General features: G+C 44.6%; 1 protein-coding gene across 3 annotated transcripts in view; it reads left to right on the top strand.

Annotated features, from left to right (window-relative positions):
• slit3 (slit homolog 3 (Drosophila)) overlaps window positions 1–18,652 on the top strand; it is a 253,595-nt gene that overhangs the window by 25,486 nt on the left and 209,457 nt on the right. For all 3 annotated transcript variants that reach the window (XM_037076548.1, XM_037076547.1, XM_037076546.1), the window contains 2 exons: window positions 2,053–2,124; window positions 6,282–6,353. In XM_037076548.1, the coding sequence (XP_036932443.1) occupies window positions 2,053–2,124; window positions 6,282–6,353 (144 nt within the window). The remainder of the gene's footprint in view (window positions 1–2,052; window positions 2,125–6,281; window positions 6,354–18,652) is intronic.

Raw genomic sequence — 18,652 nt, 5'->3', positions numbered from 1 at the left:
CGAAAACCTCTTTCAATAAATCAGCGTGCGGTTGATCTCTCGTTTGGACAAATAAACTCTGATAGTTACTCACAGTTATGTCTCCGTGCAGCTTCGCCTCGGAGTTTACGAGATATGCTTTTCTATCGGGATGGAGAGAGAGCGCAGCGCGACTAGAATAAACACGGTGGTTTTACGCCGGCTCGACTGTAATTCATGACTGATGAGTCTCGAGTCTGAGCTGTGCACATGTTTACATGCGTGTTAGAGTATTCTTGCTACCAGCGCGTAACTCTGTACCTCAGTTCCCCCTCTGTATGTTTACACACATACCTGACACTGCTCGTTAGCGCTACGTATCGTCTTTACAGTATGAACAGTATCTATGTCGTTTTTTGTGCCTGGTGTTCATTTGATGTGCTGTGTGTTTGCACTTGTGTGTGTTTGTGTGTGTAAACTTGATTAAGCACGCTGGTTTGTTGGAAGCTGATGTAAGTTTATTTTTTATGCATGTATTTATTTTCCCCCAGATATGTCCGCTGGTGTCCTGATTAGATTAAATACATTCCCTCCTGCGATCATGCACACAGAAGTTGTCATCTCTCACGATGCAAGTAGAACAAATATAAAGTCGTGATTCAAAAATGGACAGAAATGCAGTTTACGCCTCATTTATGCACCAGAGTCCCTTTAAATAATAACTGAATAAACGCCAAGATGTTTGTATTATTTTATTTATTTCAGTTAGCAGATTAACACATACAGTTACTTCAGATCCAGATAGTGAAACAAGGTCAGAGATCAGCGTCAGGAGAGGTCAAAGTAAATAAATAGATACAACAACATAATTTGGAAAATGCAACAAGAAGCTAACAGTTAACCAGTCAGTCGACGGTGATGCAATGCACAGACATAGTTATGAAAATACTAACAAAAATATGAGCAAACGCCCTTTAAAATGTCCTTGAATGCATCTTTTTGTGAGTTCAGTCCAACAGATTTGTGTCTTCTGCGTGTGTGTGTGTCCTGTGTGTTTATGCAATGAGCCGGTATGACATACAGATTAATGGCTGCACTCCAGCCGCACGTCCAAACATCATCTCTGATAGAAGACTTAAAGGAAGGCCGAGCTGAAACAATCCAAAGTCCACATGGTGGCCGGACGTCGTCTCGTTTGACGCGGCCTCTTCAGGCTTCCTCTGCTATCGCTGCCTCTCTCTTACATCTCTCTTACTCAATCCATCTTGTCATCGTCGGTCTCTTCATCTTCTCTCTCTCTCTGCCTCCTCCTTTTCTTTCCTCCGATGTTTTCCCTTCGATCTCCCCCTCCTCTCCTCTCTCTCTCAGGAGATGTCACTCTTAACATCCTCAGACTCGAGAATATAAACACACATATCTTTACTCTTTCCCATCTGGAAAACCTTAAGTCGCCCCCAAAAAACATGACAACAGAGACAAAGCGGAGAAGAGAATAAGAGGAATATTCATTACGCTGGGAGCGCCACTGGAAAGACAGACGAGGAGAAGCTCTCGGCCGAGGGGCTGAGGAGGGACGGCTTGTTAATTGTTTGTTTTGGCTCGCGTCTTCGTGGCGTTTGTGAAACGCTGCACATCTTAAAGTTTCTAAACTTTTGTCTCACACCAGATTGGTTTGTCCACAGTAATGATCGGTTGTTTATACAGCCAGATTTTTAAAAGAGCAAGTGTCTCTGTTGCTGTTTGAAATGTCTTTATTTCGATCTGGCAGGCGGCGGGTTTCTCTGTTTCCACTGTCCAGTAAATGAGATTTATCTGGCGTGTCTTGCTTTGGCTTCACGACGAGGTCATCTTGGAACGCCTGCCGTGGATATTCAATCACAGTTACATGCTCGTCCTTCAGTTTGATATTTAAATTATAACATTTTTAGGACAGCTGCAGCTGCTTCATGTTACTGATGATTCTCCTCTCACACTGGATGTTATTTCTCTCTCGTCTGCTGGTTTTTTTCTTTTGACTTGTGAGTTTTGTTGTAGATGTGATAATAACTACAACTGTCGGTCTCTTCCCTTGTGTCTTCGTGTCCGTCTCTACAGTCACCTGGAGGACAACCAGATCAGTGTGGTGGAGCGAGGAGCCTTTCAGGACCTCAGACTGCTGGAGAGGCTGTAAGTACTCCGTCCTAACCTGCGACCTGGGAAAAACAAGACACACTTGCATGAATGTAAAGTATTTCAGGCACGTGAAAAACCCAACAGGGCTGCAGAAAAAGTGCACATGCATAAACATCCTGGAATAGACACACATGCACGTCTGCAAACACAAACGCACACACACACACGCAAATACTCGACCCGTTACAGCAGATTTTCCATCTTGTCAAACACACACCACACACTTTTGTCTGTTCTGTAAGGCGCAAACACACAAAGACACACACCGAGCGTACCTGGATGAAACCCAAATCCATCCACTTCACACACACGCGTGGAATCTCTCACAGATATCACCTCATTCAGTGTGTGTGTGTGTGTGTGTGTGTTTGTGTGTCTGTCAGCTCTCACCGAGGCTCTAGTCAATAGACTTGAGGTGTCAGCGCACAACACAACACTTCCCACACACACACACACACACATGCACACACACACTTCCCACACACACCTGCATGTTTATGAGTGTGTGCCGGAGGGATGACAGTGCGTCCATGTTTCTGCTGTACGGACTGTTTTTATGATGACGCCTGCCAAATAAATAGCCATCGCTTTCGGATGATGTAACACACCTTCTCGTTGCTGTATCAGAGATCTTTAGTATCTATAAACTGTTTCTTTCTCAGCTCTTTACTAACTATTTCAGCTCGTTAGGGTTTTTAATTTCCCCTCGTCTTTCCAAAATGCACCTCCACGGTCTCACTAATAAAGAGTTTTCTATGCTAATTTAAAGATTTGTCTCGATAGAGCAAGAATGAGAGGGAGAAGGAGATGTTGTCACTTAAAGGGACAGTTCCCCTCAAAATCTAAAAGCTTTTCTCTGCATCAGTTGTTTTGTTGGTGCGAGTTGCCTGGTTTGGGAGACATCAGCTGTGGAGACGTCGGCCTTCTCTCGGCTTGTGGTGCTCTCAGTGACAAACTGCCCGAACTACACCCATCAATTATATCGCCGCCGTAAGGAAGCGTGCATCTACTGGAGGATGAGAAACTTTGTGCAGGATGTAAACAATAACGGTGTCCTCTTTTGGCCGTTAGCTGTTAGCTTAGTTTGCTAGCCTCTCGTCGGTGAGCAGATACACTCGTCCTCCTGATGCTGAGTGGCAGCAACATGTGTGTCTTCCTAAATGGAGCTCACACGTCCAGTAGAAAGTGAGCGGTGATGGGCTGCTTTAGTCTTTAATGTGGTGTGTCAGGAGGGGTCAGAGGTCACAGGGCACAGGACGCAACATGAGTTCAAAACTCACACAAGAGGTGAGATTTAAAATCTTTACTTTGTGTGCAGTCTTGATTCAGTCTTGTTTGTATGTCTGTCGAGTTTATCACAATTATTACAGGTGACATTTTGTACTTTGGGATGAAACTAAAAGTCATCTTTGTTTTCTCTAAGAAGCTTCTGCTGCAGTGACGACATCAATCTGATTCTCTCTTTTTTTTTTTTTTACCTCGCTGACAGTGAAATGCTTTTTAACATGCTTAGCTGACAGCTCCTCTGATGTCGTGCCTGTCAGGGTGAAAGTTGAGGGTTGAGGGGTTGCGGCGCTGAGTCCGTGTGATTAATGGCGTCACGATGTGAAAAACACGGAGCTTAGCTAGTCGTCTTGATGGGCGAGGACATTCATGCGTGTCAGCGCGTGATTTATGGAGTCATGGGGATGGTCGTTCGGTAATGTAGGGACTCATGGTTGGCTTGAAACGGACAAAAGTAATGATTAGGTGACTTTTGTTTCTGTTTAAGATTTTTGTATCTGTAGATATTTTGGAAGAAGAGTCTGGGATTTTTCAAGTAATGCGATTTTGTAATTTTGTCTTCCTGACTTCTGGATTTTGAGGTAATGGTCCAGTGAGATTAGTCTTTCTCAGTGTCCAAAACCATTTCTGCTGGACGTAGAGATTCTGACTAATAGGGATAATTTTCCAAGATTTAAAAATACAGTGCCCATGGACTTGTGGTCTGGGGATATTTCAAAGCTTCCAGGGAGAATAAACTCGTCATTATTATTTGAAAACACACAAAGGATTCTTCTCTTTAAAAACCGTAACGGTTTAGCGAGCGAACATCTTAAAGTGACTCATAAATGTAATAGAAGCCGATCGTACGCTTGACTTTTCTTAGCAGCAGTTATTTTCTGGGAGCAGGGGTCAATTATTCCAAATGGTGGATGTCTCTTTTTGGACCGCGGCTCCTCTTTCCATCGGTGAGCACAGGAGTGAAAGTCAGGGTCTTATTATCATTATCACAGGGGTTAAAAGGTTGGTGTCTGTGTCTTCTCCAGCACAGATTCTACTCAGTGACCCCGCGACCTCCTCCACCCGCCTCCTCGCTCCGTTTTCCCCTCCACGCCTCGTTTCTCAGCCAAATGCTCTGGTAGCTTGATAACGCTTCCACTCCCTCACGTCGTACCGTCTTCATCTATCTCTGCTGCAGCCAACCCCACCCACACACACACACACACACACACACACACACACACACACACACACCGTTGGTCAACACCAGTCTTTCACTCACTCCGTCTTCTTCTGCCTCTCATTCCTTTGTAAATAATTGCCATGTGTTCATTTTATAGTCCGTTCATCTTACTCCAACAATGAACGGTATTTTCGTGTAAAATAAAAGAAGAGGAGCTGCTCTTTCTTTTCACTTTAGTTGAGAAACAGTCACGTAGAAAGTTATGTGTCCTGTATTCAGCAGAATGAAAGAAGGAAGAAGAAACAAACCTCACCACCTCAAGCTCTTACCACCTTCCTCCTGACTGGCCGTTACTGTTTGTCTGATTCTCTGAGGCTTTGCTCAGACTGCCCGTCCAAATCTGTTTCATGGCATTTCCAGATTGTACCCAGATTGCTTTCCTGGGAGAAGGATCCTCCTCTGTGGCTCTTCTTGAGGTTTCTTCCATCATTTTCCCTTGTTAAAAGTATTTTATTTTTCTCAACATGACAAGTTTTTCTTCACTCGAAGAAAATCGAGGTTCTAAGGACAGAGGATGTCGTTCACTGTACAGTTTGTAAAGCCTACTGTACAGACGTCTGTCAGTCAAATTGGATTTCAAAGTGTCTTTTGTGTCACATAACCAAAAAGTCAAATTCTGTGGGCCGTCGCACAGAAATACATCTTCTGCTCCGTGACTGGATAATGCACTTGGACAGCGAGATGATGGATCTCCATTTCTCATGCTTCTGTGTTTTGGCTCTTGAAAAGCATCTTAAAGTTATTTTTTTTAAATCAGTTTTCTTAAGTATTTTTAATGATGTGTGACTGTTTTTGTGAGCTTAAGAATCTGAGTCAGACAAAAAGCCTTTTTTTTTTTTCAAAAGTGCAAGACCTCTCACATTTATTATGTCTTGACAAATGTTAGTGGAGCAACGCAGGACAGATACGTTATCAGGTTTATTAATGAGAAAAACATAATAAATACAAATTCTTTGGCAAGGCTTTCGCAGTTTTTGCATTTTTGTCCTCTCAGAAAAAAAGAAATAGTCCACTGAGATCAGGTTTATGTTGGCACTTAGAGACACAGTCGTTCACTTGGCACTCGTATAATCTCCTGATTGACGGGACAGTTTGAGATATTCACCAAAATATATTAAGAAACAGTAAAAGTAGTGCTAATGAAGTGAATTAGATTTGGCAAAGTGTTGTCTGTTCCCCTGGAAAACATCAGTCAGTGAAGATGACTTCTTCACTGAGGAGGTTACTGAGAACCCAAACTTGTTCCTCCTCTCACTCCCGGGTCAGAACACAAACAAGGACGATAGCGATAACCGGCTTCAGAGAGCTTACAGCTGGATAACCTGTAACTGACAACACGCACACACACACACACACACACACACACACACACACACACAGCACGATAACCTGCAGGTCACGCTCGCAGGAAACTTAGGAGACTTTCCCATGAGTTTGACCTTTGAACCGTGAACCCAGCCGACCTTCCAGGTGATGCTGTCGGCCCGTTCGGTGATAGTTCAGTCAACACAGCAGCATGAATCTCGGTGATCTACGAGTGTGTGTCTTTGCCCTTTTCTGTTCATGCTGAGATGAGTTTTACAATGTGAAGCCTTTTTAACGTGAGACGTATTTCCTCTCCTTTTTTTTTTTTCCCCCTCCGCAGTCGACTGAACAGAAACAAGCTCCAGTTCCTCCCGGAGCTTCTCTTCCAGTCCAACCCCAAACTGGGACGCCTGTGAGTACACCTTTCTTGTTTTTCCATCCCTCCGTCCAGTGATTTCCTCAAACCCCTCCCGTCCCTTCTCTCCGACTCTCTCCCCTCTCCGACCCTCTCTGCGTCTCTTTTGATGTGTTACGTGATCCGTTTTGAAAACACGGCCACGGTGCGATGTCAGAACTTTCATCCGCAGGGTTGAGGGTTCAAGTCCCACGCCAGGTGACACAGTGCCGCTCTGTGCTCCTGTCAAGAGGTGAAGGAGAGTGTGCGTGTCAGATGTGTATGACTGTGTGTGTGTGTGTGTGTGTGTGCATGAGTTTTAAGAGGTGAAAGTGTGCCTGCAGTGAATGTTTTGCTTGGACCTGGGTGGAATTTTTATTCGGGAATATTGAGTTTTCCCAGAGTATTCAGAGTGTACGAGCGGGTCACACTGATGCTGAGACGACTCCCACTCGCTCCGCTCCTCTTTCGTTTTCATCTCACATTCCCAGACTCACTCTCTCTCGCTCCTCTCTCCGCGGGTTTCAGTCCCATCTGAGCTCCCACCCTGTCCTCTGGTTCTTCCCCCTCCGTTGGCGCTCCGTCTCTGTGTTTGTCTTGTCCTCAGAGAGGCTCCGTCAGCTCAGGTTGAAGGTTGAAACACCTTCTAAACTTTATGTATGTTTGGATTGGGCTGCTTTCAAGTAAAGCCAGAGGTAGAGCTGATGTGTGTGTGTGTGTGTGTGTGTGTGTGTGTGTGTGTGTGTGTGTGTGTGTGTGTGTGTGTGTGTGTGTGTCTCTCTTGTGCACACTTGCTTCTGACCGTAAGTGACTGGAGTTATTATTATGTGCATATTTGAACCTGTGAGTGTGCACATGCATCCACTGTATTAAAATACTGTGTCTGCATATCAATGCGTGGTGTGCAAGTGCGTAGAGTGTGTGTGTGTGTGTGTGTGTGTGTGTGTGTGTGTGTGTTGTAAGGTGTGAGGACAGGGAATACCACCACTGGGACTTTAAACTTCTCACTTCTCTCACTCTCTTTTATAATGTTTCCATGAGGCAGAACGGGCCTGGAAGCTTCTGCAACCGTTTTCTTTGTTGAAGGTGTTTTTTCTTCTCTGTTCGGTCTTTTTTGTCGTTTTCAACACTTTTGTAGCTTTATCTGTTTCACGCCACTGAAATGTCGAATATCCAAAACTCGCTGCCTGTAGCTTTTGAAAAGCAGGTCTCAAAAGTTTGCAGCTTCCACAAACGCACCAGTGAAGTGTTGCAGTATTCCTCGTACCTTGAAAGCTTCGCAGGAAGTAGCAGATTAAGTGGTTTTATTGGCGGACCGGGAGTGTTGTGAACACACCGATCACTTGGACCGAAGCAGGAGACTCTGAAGGTTATTTCCATTGAAATCCGTTCTACTGTAGCTGCTTTAAGCTGCTTAAAAGTCCAAGGTCGCCGTCCCTTTGTCGAGGAGACGCTCACAAACTTCAACAGCCACTTCTCACAACAAGAAGTGTTGTTGAAACACAATAAGTCGAACTCTGAAAGTAAAAGGTCGCTGAGGACAGCTGGGCAAATGTTACCTGTCAGTGTGTTTCAGTGGAATAACTTAGTCTACAGCACATCGTCTCATCTGTCAACAGTTTGCCTCTTCCAACGTTAACATAGGTCTTATCAAAAGTAAATAATAGTTTAAAAATCTGCCTTTTTTTTAGGTTTTCAGACATACTGACAGATGAGATGCTCTTTATCTGGGTTCAGGTGATTCCTCTTCTGTCTGTGGTGAAAAGAAAACCTTCTATAACCTCATTAAGTGATTTGAAAAGTGCACTTTTTATTATCTTTTAATGTAAAGCTGACCTGTGGAAATACACGGTTCTCATTTCAACAATTACAAAATGCTCTTGTGCAATATATCTCTAATCTAACTGTCTGAATTTCTCTACGTCTTTTCTCATCAGCGTTATTAGAAAGAATGTAGAAACCAACAACAAACACGGTCATAATAATGATGGTTTATGACGACAATAAATAAACTTGTATTTAATGTCGCTCTTTCTCAACATGATCTTTTTTGTTGGCAGAAAAAAAAAAGCCACAGAAATATGAAATCCTCCCTGTGGGGGGTGCAGACTGTGTTTTATATACCCGTGGTGGCGTGTGATGCATCGCTGAGGACAGAGACACAGTCGACTGTTACCACTGAAAACAATTGTCAGTTACGTCAGCTGAGGCTTCGCGGGATGAAACGCAGCCGGACCTCCTCGTGTGAGCGCCAGGGACACACACACACACACACACACACACAGCGACAGATGCAAACAATAAAAAACACAATAAACTCCAACACGCATATTAACGGCGCGTCATGCAACATGTCACATATCAAAACACATATTCAGGTGTTTCATAATCACCTCTTCATACTTTTAAAGCTTGGCAGGACGTATCCAGGTTATTAAATTCTACTGTATTGTTCTCAAGTTTATATAAAGTATTGAAATACTCTTTGTTTTTATCCTGCTAAAGGTCATCTTACTGATACTGCTACTACTTCTAATAATCTATTGTAAAAAAAAGAGTAAAATAAAAAACTGATCTCTTCTGTCTCAAGAAAACTGTGTTTGCAATTTGTACGTTTTCAGATTAAGGTTGGGAGAAAAAGCCAAATTATGTAAGTAGTGCAGGAAAAGGTGACACGTTGTGAACACGTGCTTCTCATTGGCAGGTCACAGTCTGCTCCAGAGGAACATACTGAACAAATCTAAGTGAAGTTTTCTCTTTAAAACTTCTTTTGTAATCAGATCTTTTACTGTGAAAGTATCATGGAATGTGAAACAACAGTCACAGTATTAATAATGGTGTTTTTTTTACGATGACAGTAAATAAATTTGGGTTTTCCGTCACGCCTTCTCAATATGCTCTCCGGCGTTGGCAGAAGAAGCCACAGGAGGATGAAATCCTCTCCGTGGGGGGCGATCGCTTTGAAAAAACCCCCCTCGATTTAAGACTCCGGACAGACGGATCGTGTGTTTCATAAACGTTGTGGTGGCGCGTGATGTATCGCCGAGGACGGCAGAGTCGACTGTTACGGCTGAGAGCAAATTGTCTTTTTGCGTCAACTGCGGCTTCGAGGATCACACACAGTCAAAACTTCTCATGTGAGCGTCGCGGACACACATGGCGATGGATGCAAACACGTGCAGACACACACACACACACACACTGTTATTTCCAACTCTTTTCTCTTGTTCTTCGCGAGTGACAGTCTTATTTCCTCCACCGCCTGGCTTACTATTCCATAAAACCTCTAATTGGTCTCGATAGCTCTTATTTATCGCCGGTCGATTATGGATCCCTACAGAGCTCTTAGACAACTCAGTAAGAGAGTGGAAAGGGTGAGCGTGGTCCAAACTTAACATTATAAATCTCATGTTCTTTATATCCTTACTTTGCCATCAGCACAATCTAAATTACAGTGTCTGGAGTTTCCTCCTGCTCTGTATTTATTTATTTTTTTCCTTCTCTTTCCACTTTTCTCCTCCATTTTTGTTCGGGGGCTTTTTATCCCCGTCCACACCGTGTTTTCTTTTTTTTCTTCTCCTTCTGAGAATTAAGGAAGCGGCGGTAAATGTAAATGGTGAGGTATGTCGATGAGAGAGAGTGTTTCTCCTTGAGGATGACAGAAAGGGGGAAGATATGGAGGTCGAACGACGGCGGGAGGAAGAGCAGAAGTCTACTGGAAGGAGCCTGAAAGAGAGGATAACAGCAGGAGACTAAGGAGGAGGAGATGGGGAGGTTTGCTGGTGGCTTTCTGGTTTGGGTTCGTAACCTTCCTCTCTGTCAGCCTCGGTTAGATATTAAATGATGGCAGTGTGATAGGAATTACCTCTTAACCCTCCTATTAAAGCCCTGTGGTCTGAGGTTTGGAGATGGGAGGAGAGGGAAGGAGCTGGATGAGCATTAAGGGAAAATAGGCAGGGGCTGGAGGTTCTGCTCTCGAGGAGGGTGGGAGGTGAGGGCAAGAGGTATCGGGCGGGATAATAGTTTTTTTTTTTTTACCATAGTCTCGGATTCAGCGGAGCGCACGAGTCGAAGAGGTTGGCTGCGCGTCTTATTGGAAAATGCTCTAATTGAGCAGTAAGTGCGGAGAGCGAGCGCCTGACAGAGATGGATGAGCGATAGGTATCGCGGAGGTCACGTGAAGGCGGGAGACGGATTGGATGAAAGGATGCTGGTGGAGGATGAAGGCAGCGGGTGAATGGATGGGAGGGTTTTGGAGTCCGTGACCTCCACGAGGTGCTCGGCAGGAGAGAGGAGGGGGAGGCAGAGAGAAAAACAAAGATAGGGACGGCGAGATAGATAGATAGATGCATGGTGGACTGGAGTCTGTGGGTTTCAGTGTGTGCAGTCTGTGGTTGCATCCCCCCACAGTTTGCAAGAGACTGTGGTCTCACAACACACACACACACACACACACACACACACACACACTGAGATCAGACTCTGAGCAGAGTAAATATGAACTTCTGGTTTGAAGAGCAACAATCACGGTGGCTCGGGTGGAAAAATGCGAGCCGATGGTTGGAGGGCCTCCACGCTCCGGTGCACATCACAGTGTATCGGTGGAGGTTTACTTTGCTAAGTGACTTGATGGCTGTTAGTCTCCCCGTCTAATAACACTGACCCAGACTGAGCCTCGTCCTGTTATCTTCACTTTCTGCTCTGGTAGCTCGTGTGCGTGTGTGTGCATGTTTTATGTGCCTGTGTGAGTGTGTGTGTTGCGTTCAGGGGCCCCCCTCAACATTTTGAACCAGCAGCCAGTAGATACTCGTGAAGCAGGATCATCATCCCCCCCACACCATTAAAGCAGCTCAGGTTTCAGCTGATTGGTTTGCATGAGAGGAGAGAGAGAGAGGGGTGAGACGAAGAAGAAAAAAAATGAGACCAACGTCAGTCATGAGAGACATTTCCTCTTCTCCTTCACCACTTCAGCTCCAGTCGGGGCCGCGTTTGCTGCGTATTACATAATGTAGGATGTGATTTTTGACCACATTCAAACATTTATGGAGACTGAAATAAAAGAAAGGTCCTGTTGTAGATACAGTCAACACACTTATCTCTACAACTTAAAGACTGCACAGCCCTTAAAATACAAGATAATACAGCTGTTCTCTTACAAATGAACAGTAGAAATCATAAACACACTTGGTCTGGTCTGACTCGTACTTTAGTTTAACACTAATTGATGTTAGCAAGTTTGAGATTACTGGGGCCTCTGGCTGACTTTTGTCTTTTTTATGTATTGGTTATGAAATATTTCCCTGTTTACAACAGAAACAAATAAATAGACAAAATAAAACAAACTACCAGCTCACTGATATATCCGATTAGGAGTGAGGTCCAAGATGAACAGCTAGATGAACTGCAGATAAAAGCACAACATAAAACAGCCTGATTTATATTTTTCCAGGCTGACACCTCTCTTGCCCCATATTTTAAAGCGTAGCAAACTTTTCCTTCTGGTGTTACTGTTAGTGCGACATCTTTAACAACATGGGCGCCGCTAACGATCTGGCTACTCTTCAAAAAACAAAGTGTAAGAATCTTCCCGCTCTCTGTGCCGGGACAAGGTGGAGTAAAAAACACAGAGTTCTTGTTCCTCACCGATTCGGCAGAAAGAACGTCGGTTCTGAACCGTCTGTAGACGCTCAGAGGAGACGCAGATCAAGGTTGGGCGCTGGAGTGCTCTCGTTGAGTGAATGCCTGTTTTTTGTTTTTTGTTCTTCTTCACCTCCTCCATCAGTTGGGTTGTTTTCCGTCTGTAGCGTAAAGTTTCCACAGTTATTCTGCTCATTCCACCGAAAGTATGAGGGCTTGTTGAAGGTGCTGGTGACGACTCAAAGAGCAGCTGGAGCGACCAAACGTTACTTTCAGGGATCAGCTGTATGTAGGAAAACTACCCAGTGTTTAACCATTAACCTTCATCCTGTAAACACCACTGTCCTGCAAAGGTTACCTGACGTTGATTAAATCACTGTGAGAAAAGATCTTCTAAATTAGAATTAATTTGCAAAAAATAAGCATCTAGCTAATGTTAACAATACAAAGTTGATAAAAGAGCTCAACACTGTAGCTTTATAATCTGCTCCAGTGTTGTAAATCTTCCAAACTCCTGTGTCTTTCTTTAGTTTTCAGCTTCTTCCTACTCTTTAGCACTGCCGCTGTCCTCACTGCAGGATATAAAATGCATCATCGCAAAGATGTCAGCAGCCAAACATTCAGACTAAAAGGTTTTTTTTTTAAATTTTTTTTTTCCGGATGCTTAATGGACCGAGAAGCGAGTTCCCATCCAGAGGGATGCCGGCGAAGGATTTTTATCCAGTCAGAGTGTCCTTGAGAATGATGTTCAGTCCCGACGTGTCCTCTCCGTCTGGATAACAGCATTTGGTACATTCCTAAAAAGTTAAAATTTAGGTGAAGGAGAGGAAGAGAGGGAAGAAGGAGAGTGACTGGCAGGAGTCTAACGGTCAATAAATCATGACCAGGAAGGTCGCCATGTGAAATCCCTGCACTGTTGAGTGGGCGGTAATGAGACATGCGCTACAGCATTGTCAGGTCACCCCTTGAGCAAGGCACTTAACCTCCAAATGCTTCAGCGCAGCTCCCAGATGTGAGCGTGTGGACGACATTCTCCTCCGTTACTGTAAGTTTGACTGGTTTATCTGGTGGACCGGACGCTGATGGAGAGAGACGGGGGAGGGAGGACACAGGCAGCAGGCGGGTGAGGAGGGAGGAGGAGGGGGGGAGGGTCATTTGAGATGTCTTTTCCTCCAAATTAAGTTAATGGAGAAAGACGAGGAGGTTGCCTTTAATCTTGGCTAATTGTCCATTTAGAGGCGACTGCCATAGTTTACCTGCTGGAATGTTATGGTTAGTGTTACAGGAAGTGGGCGTCCTCCGTGTGTCCAGTGATTGGCTGCGACAGACGGGGCCTCGGTGGCGATTGGTCGGAGCGGTCTGGACGGGTGAGGGGTGAATGTAAACTGCCTGAACTGTGTGTGTGTGTGTGTGTGTGTGTGTGTGTGTGTGTGTGTGTGTGTGTGTGTGTGTGTGTGTGTGTGTGTGTGTGTGTGTGTGTGTGTGTGTGTGTGTGTGTGGACTCTTTTTCCATGTCGGGCCGGTTCACTCATTGACTTTCCTCCCCTCGTCCTCTCTTATCGTCTGCCCTCTCTGCCCGTCACACTCACGGACAGAACAAACAGTCGGTGTTTGTTTTGCTGTCAGGAACCATAGGATTGTTTTCTTGTCACTAAAGTCTCTGGGTCCTTTGTTTGGTCTTCACGCATTCGGGGCTGGTGGGAAACAAATAAGTGTGTTTCCCTCTCACGCCACCTCTCCTGCTGATAGAGCACCACAGGCACTGGATGCCTACGTGTGTGTGTGTGTGTGTGCATGGCAGACTGTTTTACTAAACCACACACCCACGACAGAACTTCCTAATAATTAAACATGACTCAGAAGTACAAACCGTGGTATGCAGCTGCACCACAAGGCTTGTGGGACCTGACACAATAAGCTGCACCACAGGGCCCATCGTAGGTTTATCAGTCTTACTTATATTATATTCAAGCCTACTTGGTGTGATTGCCTCTCAAAACAAGGGAAAACAGTTGGCTGGCTGGTTGGTTGAGATGACAGTGGGTCTTCTGGTGTGAAGCTGGAGGCCCGTAGGCTCGAGGATGGAGCTGCACCACAGGGCCCACGCTGAGATTCACTGGTATTCGCGGGAGAAAGGATGACTTTTACAGGGCAAACCTGACCAGAGCTCCTCTAAAATAAGGCTGCACTCGGCGGCTTGTGTGGGTGTGTGTGTGTGTGTGTGTGTGTGTGTGTGTGTGTGTATGTGTGTGTGTGTGCACATTTCCCACAGCCCAGACAGCAGTGCGATTTTGTCCCGAGACATATTTAGATAAATACACACTGCAGAGATACCGAAAACCAAGAGAGAGAGAGAGAGGCAGAGCGGAAGGAAGAGAAAGAGGGAGCGAGCGAGTGATATCAGGATAATGTGAGAGATCTGGAGAAAGCGAGGAGAGGTGTGACTCCGAACGACTCGGACACGCCTTCGTTCTGTCCTAAAAATACTCACCAATGCTGATGTTAAAGTAGAAGATGAGTGTGTTTTAACCTGATTTCTGCAACAGCATCTAAACCTGGTGTCTAAACTGTTGAAGGGATTAAAGAAATGCCTCCTGTAGAAAGTCTTGGCCGTGTATTCGCATATATGGATCTGTAATCGTCTTTTTCACAGGTGTCACAGGTACAGATCATCACACATGAGACGGACTGGAGTCTTTCACTCATGTATAAACTCTCCTCCTTCGCTGATGTTGTTCTTTTAAAGGTTCAGTGTTTCAGGATTTCAGATATTGAAGAGAGCGTGGTTTCAGATTGTGTTGAAAGTCTGTCGATAGGGCCAGTGTTTGGTTTGTCTCACACTTTAGATACAGAAGCCTCACTGTAAGGTAACAAACACTGACGAAACTGTATTCAATATCATATATATTGAATATCCTACATATTGGTCCTTTAAGAGCTGGAACATGAATACAGTTGTGCTGGTTTCTGATTGCACGAGTGTTTGTGTGCACCAGTTCTTTGCAAAGTTTGTGAATAAGAAAGTAAAAGTTCGGTTCTCTTGCGGTGGAAAAGTTGTGTCAAGAGGCCAATAAGTTCTGAGGTCTGTTCACGTGGAAGTGTGAATAAAACAAGCCGACGTGTTTCTTCACGGGGTGAATTCACCAGCCAGGCGGTCTTAAAGTTCACAGCAGCAACACCTTTCCCCCCCTTTTTTTTTTCAGCTTGCCTACCGTAGCAGCTAACCAGCTAGCTAGTGCGCCGCAGGGCCAGAACCTATGAAATGTTCGTGGGAGGCTGGGGGGCCTGTAGAGATAGATATATATTTTTTGTTATGGCAAGGAATTTTTATATGCTCACAATGAAATAGCGCAGAGGGCTGCATGTGGTAGTAATTTCTGTTTGGAAGTAAAGGTGAGCTGGATGGGGGAAGCAGCCGCGGAGCTGAAAGTACACAGAGATAAAACTCACCGACTTTTTCCTGCGACCTGTTTACTCTGCAGGGCGATGCACATGTGTGAAGGCAAACACTGTGTGTCCATGTGTGCCGGTGATTGTGATTGAAGTCGCATGTCTTTATGTGCAATTATGGCCGATATGAGTGTGAATATACAGTGTGTAGTGTGTGTGTGTGTGTGTGTTCCTGCACACCGTCATGTGTGTACACAGAGTTGTAATTTGTGTCTCTGCTTGCGTCAGCATATTTGCTTATGTGTTCGTATATGTCCTGCATTTGTTTGTACATGTCTGCTTATATGCACGTCTCTGGCTTTGCTCTCGTGTGTGTGTGTGTGTGTGTGTGTGTGTGTGTGTGTGTGTGTGTGTGTGTGTACATATGTTTAAGAGAAAGGCAAACTTGATACGTGGCCAAACACACTCGCACAGTGTTTGTTTAATCACAATTTAGGTTTACATGAGAACGCTAATCAAAAACAGACCTGGCTCCCTGGAAACCAGGAGGAGGAGGAGGAGGAGAAGAAGTGATGAAGAGGAGGAGATGAATAGGGAGACAGGAGGGGAATGGGAGGATGTAGGCGGGATGACGGGGGGAGAAGACAAGCCAGGGTGACGGGTGAGGACGTGAGCAGGAGGTGGAGGAAAAGAGGAGCGACAGAGGAAGTTGCCGGAGGAGAAAGTGGAGTCGGGGGTTTAAGGGAAAAGAATCTTTTGTTGATTGTTGATTTTTTTTTTCCGTCTTGCAGACCGGAGTAAATGATCCCGCTCTGATTTGAGATGCTTTATTTTCACGACTGGATGCTTGAAAAAAAAAAACTGGCATCTCGCCTGCTCGTGTGTGTCATTGTGTGTACATGTGTTGACGGTGTGGGTTCAGTAGTAAAAGCAGAATGGAGTCGGATGGACTCTACAGTCTGTCACAAGTCAAACCACCAGACAAATGTAAATTACATTCATGTGTGTAAGATGATAGAAAAAGACAAAGCTTTTAGTTCTCCATGTTTCAGTTTCGCTGGCGGCTGTTGGGTTTAGAGGATCACTCAGAAAGTGAAATGTTAACCTGAAGTCTAGTTTACCCCGTGATCAACCGTACATTTTAATATTCTGTAATATTTTGTTTGTGTCGTTTCCTGAAGACTTCACAGTTAAATCTGTGTTCTGTTAGAGGCAAACGTGTCCTTAAAAACGCCTGAAAACGACTCGACCTTCAGTTTATTTTATTTAGGAGTGTGGTCACATCATCCCAAATGTTTCCAACGATGTCCTCACTGAGAGAAATCTGTCTTTTTACTCCAGGTGCGTTTCATTCGGTCACCTATCGCTCTAACAGATGACACAGGATCAGGAAGTTGGCCGACGTGACTAAACACAAGTGACATGCTAAACACGAGCATGTAAAAAATGACACGCTGTACGTTTTAAACATGTTACAAGAACGTCTCATTTTTCAAGTGAAGGCTCTCGGATTTCAAAATAAATCTCTTAAAGTGTTGTTGCAGCTGAAACCCGACCTGCAGTCTAACCGCTGCTGCGGAGCTACGGTGAGGTCATCTAATGGTGTCTGTCTCCGGTCTCCTCTTGAATTCTTGGAAACGGTGTTTCCAGGTTATTTACTGTAAGGTGACATGTGGGCTTACAGTCGGTATAAATTCAGGCTGCAGCTCAGTGTGGGGCCACAGAAGTGCTGAAACGTCTCTGTGTCTGTGTGTGAGTCAGGTTACATGTCGTACAGGACTCCCACTCGGCCTGCTGTTCTTTAGTGCTGCACTGGACTCATGGGAAAGTCCTGGGAAACTATATAAAAGACCGACATGTCCTGAAACAGCCCAAGAATGTTGTCCCAATCGGGCGATTCCACATCTTACAAGTTACGTGACCAGAGAGATCGTGTCCTCTTATTAACTGTGACGTCAGGCACTGACCCTGCAGGAAGATGACATTTAAAGGAGACTTATTGTGCTGTTTTTAAATTATTTCCTTCTCTTCTGTGCTTTATATAGTTCTTGTGCATATTAAAGGTCGACACTGTTGGGAGCTCCTCTTTCCCACAGAAAACACGCTCCTGAAACGTCTCGTCAGTTGTTCAGCCTTCACTTCCACAACTTTTTTACATCTCACCATGTCACACATTTAGATAATTTAAGCCTATATTGATAGTAGAAGCGAAGCTAACATCAGAGCCAACGGGTGAAACAGTGAGCAGTGTTGTCTCAGGCTTGTGTGAACCGACCAATCAGAGTAGGGGACAAGAGCTAAAACAGAGCGTCTCAGATGGAGGGGGTTACAGGAGTTTTTATACCTCAATAAAGGAACAAGTTGTGTCTCCTTTAGAAAAATGTTGGAGCTTGGGTTATTGTTCAGAGTGCAGCATCACCCAATACTGACGTTTCTTGGTGTGGTTATAGTATTAAGTCATTAGATGTCCTTCCTTTAGGGTTTAGTGAATGGAAGCCTGTGTATGTGTGAGTGTGGGAGGTCTACATGGCTACTGCTCTCATTGTTGAACATTATTATGGCGACAGAGTTCATGGTCAGAACTGGATAATGTCACACACTTGGGCCGACACATGCAGGTGTCCACAGAGTCACGCTGCAAGTCAGACATGAGACGTGTGATTTATTCTGTTTAAATAAAGTCTGATTGTTACAAATGAGCTCAAACTGTTGATATTATCATGTAATCAGAGTCGCACACACACACACACACACACACACACACAGAGTGACCTGCAAACACTCTCTGTATCTGTCACACACACGCGCTGTAACAGAAACACTACAGATTTACACATCCGCCCACACACTGTGGAGACACACAAACAAACTCGTATGTCACGCAAACACATTCACACAAAGGCTCTGACATGCTGCCGCTGCTCCTCGGAAGGTTTAGAACAAAAAGAAGCTTCAAAATGTCCTCTTGTCTTACATGTGCGTCCTGCTGCTGAAGCAGAATTAAGAAGATTTGCTTTTCAGTCAATCAGAATAAACTGTAGATAATAATGATGTTAGACTGTATGCAGCGAATGAAGATTAGGTGAAAGAAACGTCAGCATTTCAGAGTCGAGTGTTAAATCTTCAGAGTTATTTGAACGTCTTGTGCTACAGGTTTTTAAAATTTTTTTTTATTGAGGATAAAATCCGGCTCGATTTCTCGCCCGTAACACAAAAACATTTTGGAAGTAAATTCTCCCTGCAGTGAACTTGCAGAGTGCGACTGAGTCAAAGTTTGTCTGTTTGTCATT

This window comes from Acanthopagrus latus, chromosome 18 (assembly GCF_904848185.1).
Source record: "Acanthopagrus latus isolate v.2019 chromosome 18, fAcaLat1.1, whole genome shotgun sequence".
Lineage (NCBI taxonomy): Eukaryota > Metazoa > Chordata > Actinopteri > Spariformes > Sparidae > Acanthopagrus > Acanthopagrus latus.
The sequence above is the reverse complement of the archived record's forward strand: the minus strand, read 5'-3'. Positions and strand labels throughout refer to the sequence as shown.